Source organism: Danio aesculapii, chromosome 25 (assembly GCF_903798145.1).
Source record: "Danio aesculapii chromosome 25, fDanAes4.1, whole genome shotgun sequence".
In the NCBI taxonomy this organism is placed as follows: domain Eukaryota; kingdom Metazoa; phylum Chordata; class Actinopteri; order Cypriniformes; family Danionidae; genus Danio; species Danio aesculapii.
In genome coordinates this window covers 191132-205845 of record NC_079459.1, presented here as the reverse complement: position 1 = coordinate 205845, position 14714 = coordinate 191132, and the positions used below count along the sequence as shown (strand labels likewise).

General features: G+C 41.4%; 1 protein-coding gene across 1 annotated transcript; it reads right to left on the bottom strand.

The window, feature by feature from the left end:
• On the bottom strand, window positions 1-10964 carry rfwd3 (ring finger and WD repeat domain 3). The gene is made up of 13 exons (XM_056452166.1): window positions 10818-10964; window positions 9571-9736; window positions 8970-9124; window positions 8460-8518; window positions 6592-6798; window positions 6068-6159; window positions 4651-4765; window positions 4162-4369; window positions 3262-3412; window positions 2752-2928; window positions 892-1109; window positions 372-586; window positions 1-300 (listed from the first exon to the last, which is right to left on the bottom strand). Exons 2-13 carry the CDS (start codon window positions 9717-9719, stop codon window positions 157-159), a joined length of 1890 nt encoding a protein of 629 aa, XP_056308141.1. The 5' UTR covers window positions 9720-9736; window positions 10818-10964; the 3' UTR covers window positions 1-156.
• Window positions 10965-14714: the final 3750 nt, after the last annotated feature.

Below are 14714 nucleotides of genomic sequence, written 5' to 3'. Positions count from 1 at the left end.
AACAAACACATATATACAATAAAAAACATCCAACAATGATCACGCTCAGCTAAAACATGAATAAAGCCCTGATCTTCACTTTTAATAGAGCATTAGAAAACAAAACTGTACATAATAGAAGCGTCATGCTTAAAACAAGCAGTGACACACACAGCTTCACTCCCATTTGTAGACCTTGATCATCTTCTCTGTCAGAGACGCCAGAAAGCTGCTCTGGTTGGCCTCAAACGGGCAGATGTCCAGAACGGGCAGATCCGCGGGCATCTTCTGCAGCAGAGCGCCAGTGCCTGCGTCCCACACCTGAGGGAGGGAAACGATACATTTAAAGAGTGTATAACACACACTGCACATGCAGACGCAGACACACTCACCATGGTGGAGTTGGTGGCCTCGTCTCCCGCACACACCAGCGCTCCTCCTCCGCCCGCGGGGCTCCTGAACACACAGTTCTTGGTCAGCAGTTTGCAGGAGGAGCCGGCGCTGAAGGTCTGGACCGGGGAGCAGGAGCAGACGGAGGACTGGAGATCCACCTGAGGAGTTCTGCTCAGCTCCATCAACACACAGCGCAGAGACGGGTTCAGGCGACCTGCACACACACAAACACACACAAACGTTTTGGTGGTGTATGAGGAGGACTCTCTATAGTCATAATCACACCAGCAAACACCAATCAGAGAAGAGGAAGAGGAAGTGTGTGTGTGTGAATCATCAGTACTGTTCTGTGTGAGTGTTATCTGTGTGTGCGCTTCTTTTTATGAGAGTGTTGGTCTCTGTGTGAGTGTGTAAGTACGTGTGGGTCTCTCTCTCTCCCTCTCTGTGTGTGTGGGCCTCTGTGTGTTTTAGTAGGTGTGTGAGTCTCTTGTGTGTTTGTGTAAGTGTTTGTGTGTTCACCTGGTCTGTAAGTGACGAGGCAGTGTCTGCTCTCCGCCTCCGCCTGTATGTGCGTGCAGTTCCCCGACTCCAGCGGGAGGATGTGTGGCGTGTGTGTGTTGTCGTTGTGTTGCTCCCAGAAGCATCCGCCCTCCAGCGTGCCGGCGATCACACCGCCACAGGGGAAGGAGGAGGAGGTGGAGGAGCGCGGGATGTAGGAGAGAGACACCACCGGACAGCTGGGGACCACACGCACACACACAGAATTATGAAGCCATTGTTTTTAGCACATACCGACCGACACAGCTACAGACAGACCCCAACTGATGCTCAAGCCCTGCTCATGTATATAAAGGTGCCCTAGAAAGAAAATCTGGATACATCTCGGCACAGTCTAATAATAGGAGATCATACCGTGAGCCTCAACCTTGTCCTTGTTCTCATGTCAATTCTGCGAGTGTAAATTCCTGCTGGACACCAGGCCAATCAGAACACAAAGCAGACTGTTGCGTGACTCACGGGCCACGCCCTCAGCATTTGATTGTACTTTAGGTCACATTCTACATCATCGGGACCTGATGAACAGTTATTGTGTTTTATTAACGTCTATCCCTACCCCAAACATCACAGTAACGTAAAAACAGTAGTTGTACAGAGTATTATTTATGCTATCTATTAAAATACCCAATAAATATTATTTTTTAACGCCTACCCCCACGCCAACCATCACAGCACTGTAAAAATATTAACTATTGTTATACAGAGTCATAAAAAATGCTGCTATATTGATGTGCATATCGCACTTCTGGCCGGCCGCGTATACGATCTAGACTTTAGCCTGATATGCAGCTCTGGGATCATTAATATTCATCCTTCAGGCTGCAAATGATAAGACACAACGATCATTTTCATCCCTTAGTTATTTTTACGTTTACATTTATTAAATATAATTAAATTAAATATATTATGCATGTAGGCTTTTTTATTTTGAAGGGAGGCAGATTAACTGCGTTACTGATGTATGACAAATGTTCAAACTCACGTCAAGATGCAAAATGCAGGATATACAGATTATACATGTATTCATCTCCACTCAGAAGAGATATAAGGTGTTGAACTGTATGTTTTGTTAATGTAGGGTGTTTATTGTGAAATTTGATGCACGTTTCAGCAAACGTGTAGATGCTGAACCGTGTCACTCAGCTCAAATGTCATCTGTTCATGCTCATTAATATTCATGACCGTTCCAAATATGGTCAATGTGTAGCTACGGGTTCTAGGGGTATTTTATGGAGTAATAAATGAGCATTTAAAACCATTTCAGGAGATTTTTTGAACTTAGCTAAACCCCACACCTACTATGTAGATTTCAGAGATCAGTTTACCTTATTGAGCCAATGCAGTATAAGTGTATGTACATTACATTTAACGTTAAGCTATTTAAATGATGTTTTTATTGATCCGATTGCAAAAATAATGAAGAATGGGTTTGTTTCTAGTAGCAAACATTTCCTGATGGGGATACCACATATGCCTCATTTCGAGCCAGGAAAACCCTGTATACACCATCAGCCTTACTCTGTAGTGAGTGTGTGTGTGTCTGACCTGGATCTTAATGACAGTTCCTGCACGTGTGTACTGGTGTATGTGGTTTACAAGTATAATATCAAGGGTATGACCTAGTTGTACGCTGTTTCAGTGGTTTATAATGACATGCCTTGTTTCCTTGTAATTCTAAATTCTTGATAGTGTGTTTTGACATTGGAATGTTTCCTGTTGGCTTTAGGCGTAGAGTCACATGACAAACGTATTTTAACAGTATAAAATACCTTACGCCTATGGAGAGTCCTCATAAACCATATAAGCATGTGTGTGTTGTACCTGGAGCGCAGCGGGCGCAGCTCTTGCACATGTGTACTGGTGTCTCGCGTGTCGTACACCAGCACAGATCCGTTACTCAGACCAGCGTAGATGTAGTTGTTGTTATCATGGCACCAGCAGCAGCTCCACACCGGCCGGCCAGTGTTATAGGCCTGAACCACTGTATTGGTCATCAAACTGAGGAAAACCAACATCCAGGTCAACCCCACACACAACCCCAGAACCAGAGAGTACATAAAGAAATCAAACAATAATTACATTATTTTTTATACATGCATATATTGCATCTAATCACCAGCTAATCAATTTGAATCCTATTTTTATCAGGTTATTAGTACATTTAGCCCATGTTTGTACATACACAGTTGTTTTTTTTTAATTAGTAATGTGTTTTAAACAACAGACAAACCCATTTCTTTGTCTGAATTAACACTTGATTGTGAGCTCAGATACTGCTAAAGCATCTGAGTGTGAGCAGGAGTGTGTGACGGACGTGTGTGTGTGTGAGACCTGGTGAGTTTGATGGTGTTGTCGAGCGCCGCAGACAGCAGTAACCCGTCCTGCTGTTGACTGAATGCCAGGCCGCGGATCTGCTTGGAGTGAATGTGAACGTACTGAGAGGCTTTCAGAGTCGCGGTGCTGATCTTCTTCACACCGAAACCTGAGGGGACGCAAACATCAGACACATTATCCACTTGCACACATACAGAACGTACTGAAAATGACCCGCAAATTCCTGTAAAGAGATCATGTGTAAACAAACCCTTATAAAAACACTAAACTAGCGATCAGACAGTTCTGTGTAGCCACTAGGGGTGCAACCATTCTTACGCTTCAGTTCGGTTTTGGTACGGTTCGTAAATAAAAAGAAAAGAAAAACTCTACAAGCAAAACAATACAAAATAAATACAATATAGCAAAGATGATACTAAAATACACAGTGCTTTTTAGGTTTTTCATCCACCTAACAGTCGATTTCAGACTTCAAGTGTAATGAATACACATTTAAAGCTCTTTAACATTCATTATTAATAGGCTACTGGGTGTCTGATGTTGTTTGCACTGAATCCCAGTTCTGGCGTTCATTCTCAAAGTGTCTGCTAGTTATATTTTCTAGATCTGAGCTGAACTACCTGCTGCTGCTTTCAGTATGGTGATAAATAACATGTTAAATGTGTTTAAACTCACATCGGCAGCATTTAACATTGAATAAAGCACATAATCAGTACCTGAGGTGATCATAGTCTAAGTAGTTTATGCTGTTGTATATATAAATAGAAACCAAAATAGAACCAAATTTCCAAAATCAATATTTTACGCATCGTTATCTCAGATGGTTAGCATAAAAAGAAAAGACAGCCTTTATCACATGTTTCAGCACTGCGTCCTGTGCGTGTGTGAGTGTGTTACCTGGCATCAGTGTGGCCTGTGGAGATGGCTGAGACGCCAGCAAACACCCGAGCGGCTCACAGTGAGCCAGAACTCGACTACCGCCCGTCTGAGACACCAGAACCGCCTTGGAGAAAACATAATGCCCAGAATCCTGCCTCTGAGACGAGGACAGAGACGCCGACTGAGACGAGCCCACAGACGCCTGCGCTTTCCACCGACGCAGCTCCTGAAACACACAGACACAGAGACACACACATCTGAGAACTGCAAAAGCTGCTGCTGATGTAGTAAACAGAGATCCTAACAGGTGGATAAAACACACATATAAGCCAACACAGTCTCTCACGATAATACACACAATAAATTCACTTTAATATCTATTCAATTCAATTGATACGAGTAGAGTTGATCTTCTCTGCTAAACAGCACTTGGGAAATATTTCACATTCAAACATCACAGCAAGGCTGCTAATTTCGTCTTCAGCTGTAATGAACATGTTGACGGACCTCGACCTCTTTGCGCAGCCGCAGGTTTTCATCCACCATGAGCTGCATCTGCTGCCGACACTGAGCCACCTCCAGCTGCTCCATCCTGCGAGAGCCCTGCTCCAGCTCCAGACGACTGCGCACACAACCAGCAACATAAACATCATTAGCTATGCCTCCAGCCAACTATAAGTGCATTTTTATTACTGCATAAAAGAAATGCCTGATGGAAACACTATAATCTGCATACTTCTTTAGATTTAGAAATGTGTGCACACAGCTGAGTAGGACAAACCTTATATTCAATAAGAAATAACAGCTCCTAAACTGCGCTTAACAGCTTTAGTGAGTAACGTGTGCGCCTGCACAAGGGTTGTCACCATACTGGAATTCGATGATGAAGTTTTTAAATGCGTCCATTTCCCGCTAACATTTAAGCGCTGTTGAGCGTGTTCTTAAGCATCGCTGATTGGCCATTGTGTTCAGGTGCTCAACAGAAAAGACTGTGATTGGCCGTGAAGGTCATCAGTTCACCGAACTCACCACTGTTTACTGAGTGTAACCATTGGTACAGGGACACTGGAGTGTTTTAAAGTCACGTCAATCAGCTGGTGTCTATAAGCAATGCACTGATGAATCGCAGCTTTAAAACACTCCGGTGTCCTTGTATCTGTGGTTACACTCAGTAAACAGTGGTGAGTTCGGTGAACTGATGGCCTTAACAGCCAATCACAGTAATTTCTGTTGAGCACCTGAACACAATGGCCAATCAGCACGGTTTATGAACGCTCAACAGCGCTTAAATGTTAGCAGGGAATGGACGATTTTAAAATTTTAGTCTCGATTGGTACCAAATTCCAGTAGAGACAAACCTTTGCCTGTAGTTTCTGCTGATCAGATGATCTGACAGATATATAAATGTGTGTGTGAGGGTCTTTGCGTCATTAATGTTGGTTTCCAGCTTTCCATTGTTGCAGATGTGAATTGTTGAGCTGATTGTAACAGGCCTCAGCCCTCCATCAGTCCGTCATCACAGTGCTTCAGTATTATTCTTCTTCTATTATTATTCCCTCCAGAACTGTCTTAAGCATCTGTCTGCGCTCCTGTCTCCAGAAGCCACCGCCTTCATTGCGTTTGGTCTTGGCCTTCTGAGGTGCAGCTCATTTATTAGAGAACAAACAGCACAGTGGAGAATCCCAACAGTGCAGCAGACTCCACTTCTCTCGGTGAGATCTGTGCAGGAGCAGCAGGAGCTGAGGAGGTGATGCTCTTCTGCTTCTCATTATCTGGAAACGCTGCTTCATTCAGCAATGTTCTATGCCAGATTACACTTTTGCACATTTATTTACTTCACATCTTGGTGTGGAAACACAGCTATAAACAAATGAACCATCATCATCATCCTCATCTTGATGATCTTCAGTGAGTGTGAACGCACCTCTTGAGTCGCACCTCCTCTGTGTTGTCCAGCGCTTTCAGCCTCCGCGCGTACAGGAAGATGATCTGAGCTTTCTTGGCTGGTTTATTACACTGAAAACACACAACAACACCACTAACATAACCACAGTGTCATCAGTCTGTGTCGGGATGTCTACAGAGTCCAACCAGTTCAGTTTCAGCTTCGTAATACCTTATTTAATACAAACGTTTAGGAAATTTAAGACCATGCAATGAAAATACACATGTATCCTCAGTGTTCAGCATGAATGAGCTGATCCCTCACAGAACTCTTACTTTAAAGGATATAACAGTTTAATAAAACTCTTATTTAAATGAACCAATCATAAAGGGCTGTGCTTATTTATGCTGAGCACTGTATATATGAATACACATGACTGTCTATCCATGAATCCAGCCTTCCCAGTCAGATCTCACTCTGCCAACGATCTCCCTGATAGTCGTTGGAGTCAGCCATGATGGTGTTTGTTGATGCTGTGGGTGAAGCAGGAGATGGAGGCTCACCTGTGGGCATTTGTTTCCTCCGCCCGTGAGCCAGCGGGAGATGCAGATGTAGCCGAACAGGTGCCCGCAGCGCAGGGCGGCCAGACGGTGCTCACCTGCTGTGGTCCAGGGCTCGAAACAGATGGAGCAGGACTCGCCTTCAGTGTCTGCTTCATCTGCTGCACCTGCGGGAGACGCTGCGGCTGAGGTGGAGGAGTCTGAGGAGGCCTGAGACCAGGACAAACACAACATACACAGCTTACTGAGCAGACAACACACCATACACACACTTCACTGCGCAGACCACACACTGTACACAATTACTGCACAGTCACACACCATACGGCACAGACAACACACTATACACAACACACACTCTACACCAGGGCTATTCAAATGGCGGCCCGTGAGATGAACCCGGCCCCCGAGGCAATGTTTCGGCGCTTTAAATAGTGCGACCAAAACTTACACGTTTGGCTTGCAAGTGGACCGACGCACTTGCGCCCTGCAGGTGCACAGAGATGATCTCACGCTATATTGGTGAGAGTTGTGCATGGCTTTTAGTGCAATGTAAACAAAAGATACGTTAGATGAATTATTACAAATGATTATGCATGCATGAACGCAGATAATAACAACAGTTCATTTAAACTCTGAGCTTATATAAAGCTTAAAATAACATTAGACAAATACGATTTAATTTATTCTTATTTTTATTTATTCATTGTTTAGATTTAGTTATCACTCACGTTTAAAATCAAAAACTTTTCATTTATTTTTAAGTCCAAAGAGAGAAATGGACTATTGTTTGTGTTTATTACTATTTTCTGCTGTATTTAATACTGACCAGCAATAAACAACACTAGAAAAATCACATGAAAACTGCTTATTTTACAATCTAGTAGTGTTTTTAATTTAATAAATACAGAATAACAGTGATAACTGTGAAACCGTGATTATTCTTCAGACTATAACCGTACAACTAAAATCTATAATCGTTGCATCCCTAATATATATATATATATATATATATATATATATATATATATATATATATATTAAAACACAACATATGAATGAGTCTGAATGTAGAAGAAGCCTACTTTAGCAATGCACTGATTTTGTACCTCGAAATACAACATTTGGATAAGCTTGTAAATAAAGCCACACTGTACGATTCAGTGATGTTTAGTTTAAAATACAGCATATTAACATTTTAATGTAGAAAAAGTCAACGTGGGTGTCTTTATGAGCAGAAACACAGCATATGGGCTCTTATTTGCTGTTGTGTCATCACTTATTTTGCAAGTCATATCTAGGGCCAGACGGAATCTGCAGATGCTTTTAGCTATTTCTGTGGAGAATTTTAGTAAAAATCTGCAGATTTCTGCGGAATTATTTAAGGAGTCTCATAACTAACTAAAACTAAACTAATTAAACTAAAAGCTTAATATGTGAACTAAAATATATTCTCTTTTAACTTGTATTTAATGTTTAAAATGCAAATCCAATTAGATCCACTTAATTTAGTAAACAAAGCAAGTCTCTCATATAATATCTCTACTAAAGGACAGAACATATTACTATACACACTGCATTATACATAAATGATGTTAATATTTTCATATTAGTCAATAATATTACTGTTATTAATCTAAAAACTGAATAAATATAAATTTACACACATTAACTCAAGTAAATAAACAGAATTAATGATGGGTTAAAAATCTGCAGATTCTGTGTGGGCCTAGTCATATCTCTCCGGCCCCTCGTTTGGGATGCTTTTCATGAACTGGCCCCCATGACAAACTAATTGACTAGCCCTGCTATACACAGTTCACTGCGCAGAGAGCATGTGCTTCACACAGACTCCACACACTCTCGCTCACCTCCACCTCTGTTTTCAGCTCTACTGCTGGAGCTTCAGCCTCTGCAGGAACACTGGGACCTGCTCACACACATGCGCAGGCACAAACACGAACACACACACACACACACACACACACACACACACACACACACACACACACACACACACACACACACACACACACACACACACACACACACACACACACACACACACACACACACACAAAGTCAACAATATTCTAAACACTTCTGATTTATTGTGCAATGTATTAATGCAAAGTCTAGATTAGTTTAACTACTAGCTTATACTTAAAACGGAGTCAGTCATTTATGAATTATTATTTATATAAGTCAATTATTTATATATTTCTATAATAGATATGCTAATGACATGCTGTCCAACATTATTTAATTAACTGCTACCTGAGAATTTTCTGTCCTCCAATAGTTATCACAGCTGTAAACCAGCGAGATTAAAAGAGACGTGCTAATTAAATGAGATGTGCTAATTAAGAGCATTCTCAGACCTGCAGGGCTGCTGGTCTCCGCTGTGGACTGGACGTGGCTCTGGTCGGCGCTGTGGCTGGAGGCCGGCTCAGCATCAGTGTGTGTGTCCGGCAGGTGGTGTGTATTCTGGAGGAGCGTCTGAATTCTCCGCACTCGCTCCGCATGAGGACGCTGACTGACAACACACACACAAAATGACAATCATTCCTCAATGAAGACTCAACCAGAGCTACTCGATCATGTACAGCGACACTCTGATATTAACACGATTAAGACAACACGCACTGCTAAAGAATCTAGCATGCGTGTTGACCCTTTCAGGCTTTGATCCTAATAGTGGCGCTTTGGTGACTGTCACTTTAAATGCAAATGAGATCGTGCTCTTTTCAGAAGAGGGCGGAGCTACAGACGCCTGTGGGACTAGCTGTGTTGTGAGTGCTGGTCATGTGTGCTTCATGTCTCTGTTGATCTAAAACTCCACATCTATAATCCTCTTAGTCTATGCTGACATTATCTTCAGCAGCTCAAACACTCTAATGGCTAATGGACAGACGGCTGCTTCTCACTCAGGGCTGCTGTTTATGCTAATGAGATGGAGACTAGTGTTCAGTGTTGTGGTACCTGATCATCTGTCTCCTCCTGAGGGCTCGCCGCAGCGGCAGTCTGGACCGATCCTCCGGCACGGACGCGGCGACATCGTTTTCTTCTTCTTCTTCAGTGCTGCTGCCAGATTCAGAGACCATGACCACCTCCACCTCCATATCCTCCATCCTCAGAGAAACCAGCACTGCGGTACAGACATCAACAACAATACTGCAATCATTCAATGCATGACATCACTACTCGACCTGTCAATCAACAGCAAACCAGCCAACCAGCTCACCATGGACAAAGTCAAACCCCGCCCACTTCACCACAGGTGATGCTTCTACTATAGTCTTAAAAGGTCTTGTTTTAGGAATATAATTTACAGCTCAGTGGTCAGCACTGTCGCCTCACAGCAAGAAGGTCACAGGTTTGAACCTCAGCTGGGTCAGTGTGTGTTTCTGTGTGGAGTTTGCATGTTCTCCCCGTGTTGGCGTGGGTTTTCTCCGGGTGCTCCGGTTTCCCCCACAGTCCAAACACATGCGCTATAGGGGAATTGGGGAACTAAATTGGTCAAAGTGTATGAGTGTGTGTGTGTATGGGTGTTTCCCAGCACTGGGTTGCAGCTGGAAGGGCATCCGCTGTGTAAAACGATCGGGCCAGTGCTGCCTTGTTACTAAAGTTTAATTCAGTTGTAGCTATTTGTCAATTGCGTGCAAATACAGGGTGCTTTCACACCCAGACGTTTGTTTGGGAACCCGTCTCGTTTCCCCAGGAAGCACGGTTTGTCTGGCATATGTGAATCCCGCAATATGGCCAGTGACAATTTTGGCAGGGCAAGTAAAAATCTGGGCCAGTAGGGAAAAAAACCCTGATCAATAATACATTATTACATTTACAGACATTAACACATTAATAATAATTCAGCTCAATGCTCAACAGGCGTGTCACTTTCACTACACGAATAGAAACAGCCCTGATGTCCTGCTTATTTAAGATATAAACCCATGTTGTGATTGTAGCGTGCACTAATGGCAGGAGTAACTTACAGAGTAACGTTACGAGTTTATCAAACAACCAAACTACGTTTTAAACATTAAGTAAAACTATATTTACACAGATCACCGAGTTAGTTGTTTATAAACTAGTGTCGCAGACGTGTGTATGAATATAAACACATCCTCTGCTAATGTGGTGATCATGCTAATGTTGCTAACTAACATTACAGCGGCCACACTAACAACATATAAAACACTGACGAGGCACCGACAGGGTAACGTTACCTTCTGGAGCCCTTTAGCCGATCGATATCGAGCACTTATTTCTGCTGTGAAGCTGACTGTGGCGTGATTTCGAATGATTACAAGCAAACTCGATTAATTCGTGATAGAATTTGTGCTGCAAACACAACCGCCATAACTCGAAGCTCCTCCTCCTCCCCTCGTTTTGCTCCCTGATTGGACAGCAGCTTCCAGCGCCTGAAAGTCACCGAGTCATTTCCAGGATTTGGTTCGTGTTTCAGTTCATTTCAAAGTAATGACTTGTTTATCTTTGTCACTAGTCTTCCAGTTTGTTGATCTAAATATGATTAGTCTAATCTGAATCCAAGAGGCAAGACTGGTAATTTGATCTTTCTTGTTGCATCTGTAATGCAAAGGATGATTCATTCAGACCGATTGAAAAGATCCGAATTGAATCCCGATTCATTCAAGTTGTGTAATAAGTATGTATTGTAATTCTGTCACGTTAAACATGCCTCAGATTAAACATCTCTGCATGTGCTGCCGCTCATTCTATGATAAATTAATTGTATTTATTTTATGTTTATAGATTATATTGGCGATGATGATGATGTAGAACTGCTCTTTATCCAGCAGAGGGCCTCCAGACTCTGTTCTTCCTGTAAATCTGCGTGTTTATTGAAGGATTCTCAGAAACAGAGACCGTTTCACTCTTTAAACAGCCCTAAAACTTCTCAGTATCTGTAATAGCCTAGCATTTGTTCTACATACACAATAAACTGAATGTTTCACCACAAATAAAATAAAAATAATAACATATATAAAACTGTAATTAGTAATTAATCAGTAGGGAATTTTCTCTCGGTTTACTGTGTGTGTGTGTTTGTGTGTATGTGTGTGTGTGTGTGTGTGTGTGTGTGTGTGTGTGTGTGTGTGTGTGTGTGTGTGTGTGTGTGTGTGTGTGTGTGTGTGTGTTATTATATTGTATACATTTATCATTACTACAGTGAACTGATAAACTGTCATAAATACTGTAGTATAATTCAGTTTTACTACAGTAAACTGTGGTGTATTGTAGTAATATATAATTATATAGCGGAAGAAAACTACAGTATTGGGTCATTTGTTTATATTAGTTGTTGTGTTACCATAGCAACTGTAGAATCACCACAACAGATCAATTACTAGTTGTTGTGTTACCATAGCAACCATAGAATCACCACAACAGATCAATTACTATATAGTTGTTGTGTTACCATAGCAACTGTAGAATCACCACAACATATCAATTACTACAGTTGTTGTGTTACCATAGCAACCATAGAATCACCACAACAGATCAACTACTACAGTTGTTGTGTTACCATAGCAACTGTAGAATCACCAGAACAGATTAATTCAATTCTCTACAGTAGTATGGTTCAAAAACACTAGACATTGCAATAGTATTTTTTATGTGGGTAGTCTCTATTCTGAGGAAATTGTAATCTAGGAACATATCCAGACCTTTTTAAAATTGAGTATTAAAAATCCTTATTGAGTTCACCTAACAGTACGTATGGATTATGAGTGTATTTTTGATTGTATTTTTGAAAGTCTCAGCTGGTGTTCTTCATCAGACATCTGAAGTGTGATGATGATGATGATGATTCACAGTTTCTGTCCTCCTCCATGTGCCGCAGCTCCACATGTCTGACTCTGACACACTCATATAATACTGTTTCTATAGCAGATATTCAGCTCAGATGAACTCCTTCCACACACTCAGAGCTGAACATGTACAGTACAAACACAACACCACATATATTACACTGCATTTACTGCTTTACAGTACACTGATCATCCACTGTATAGTTTTTAGGTAAAAATAAAGGGACTTTAGATTTATTTATTTATTTATCTATCAGCAACAAACACGCAGTTCTAACAAGACATCCAAATAAAACAAATTATACAATATAACAATAAAACAAACAAAACAATTTATCTTTAATGTACCCAAACTATCAGTGAGATGACAGTTATTATACATCCTATAGACATCAAGTGCACTTTTCATTTAACTTGAACTCTTTAGCTACAATAATTGTATCTTTACATTTCTGACTATTAATAAAGAGAGTCCATATATAAATGAGTCATTTAAATAGGGCTTACCAATTACTATTGCTGTTGTTACCATAGCAACTGTAGAATAACCACAGCAGTTCCATTACTGTGGTTGTTGTGTTACCATAGCAACTGTAGCATTACCACAGCAGATCAATTGCTTTAGCTGTTGTGTTACCATATCAACTGTAGAATCACCACAACAGATCAATTGCTATAGTTGTGTTACCATAGCAACTGTAGAATCACCACAACAGATCAATTGTTATAGTTGTGTTACCATAGCAACTGTAGAATCACCACAGCAAATCGATTGCTATAATTGTTGTGTTATCATAGCAACTGAAGGATCACAACAGATCAATTGCTATAGTTGTTGTGTTACCATAACAACTGTAGAATCACCACAGCAGTTCAATTACTGTGGTTGTTGTGTTACCATAGCAACTGTAGCATTACCACAGCAGATCAATTGCTTTAGTGGTTCTGTTACCATAGCAACTGTAGAATCACCACAACAGATCAATTGTTATAGTTGTGTTACCATATCAACTGTAGAATCACCACAGCAAATCGACTACTATAGTTGCTGTGTTACCATAGCAATTGTATGATCACCACAACAGATCAATTGCTATAGTTGTGTTACCATAGCAACTGTAGAATCACCACAGCAGATCAGTTATTATAGTCGTTGTGTTACCATAGCAACTGTAGAATCACAATAGTAGATCAATTACTAAAGATGATGTATTACCATAGTAACAATAGAATTACGCCAAAGGATTAACTCAGGTCCTTTAGTATTGTTCAGAAACACTACAGTATTCACTATAAATTAGTCCTTTGGTTCATGTGGAAGGCAATAGTAGCATTAGTGTTTGATTCAGATGCTCTTCCTGGATTTAAGGATTTGAGACAGAGCCCATAATGGAGAATGCAGTATACAGTGTCTCCTCTGTGAAACATGTGTCCTGTCTCTTTAATGAACACTTGACACAGCAGTGTCTTGATCTGCAGCGTTTAGACGTGACCCGCCGTACACATGAAAGAGCTTGAGGACAATGAGCCGAACATCAGCAGCTCCATCACTAGGCAACTAGTCAACAGTGTTGAGAAGCGCAGCAGCAGGTCACCACTGAGATCTGCTCATTACCGCCGGTTACCATAGCAAACATCACGGTTACCAGGAGATCACGGCCTACCTGTTCTGTAGAGTACGCAGAGACTATATCAGGGACGATAAGAGCAGGTGTTTCTCAAAGAGCTCCAAATAATCATTTAGCAGAGGCTTTATATATATATATTATTATTATTATATGAGGATTAAAAAAGCGAGTAGCAGTATTTACAGTTAATATATTATTATATATGTCCTGTCTATGTGTCTAATATTCTCCATCCAGGCCATCATCGGTCAGCGAGTGTCCAGCTCATTATCACACAGGTGCTGAAGCTCTGTCCTGTGTTGATCTTCAGTGAGTCTCGATCAGCAGATTCTCCTGATCAATAAAAGCAGAAGTTTCGGTCACTTCAGTTTCTGGACCATCAGGAAACTCCAGATGAGGAGGGATTTAATACTGGCTGATGTTGACAGAACACCTTTATCTGTCTGTCTCTGCTGCTCCAGAGGATATGAGGCTGTAAAACCTGACCCTGACCTGCAAATCTCTGTTTACTGTAAGAGGAGGAACTAATTGATGCTCAGTTCTGCAGCAGATATACAGAGGAGATCAGAATAAGGAGGAGCTGATGATGAAGAAGGGGAGGAGCTAATGATGAGGATGATGAAGAGGAGGAGCTGATGATGATGATGATGAAGGGGAGGAG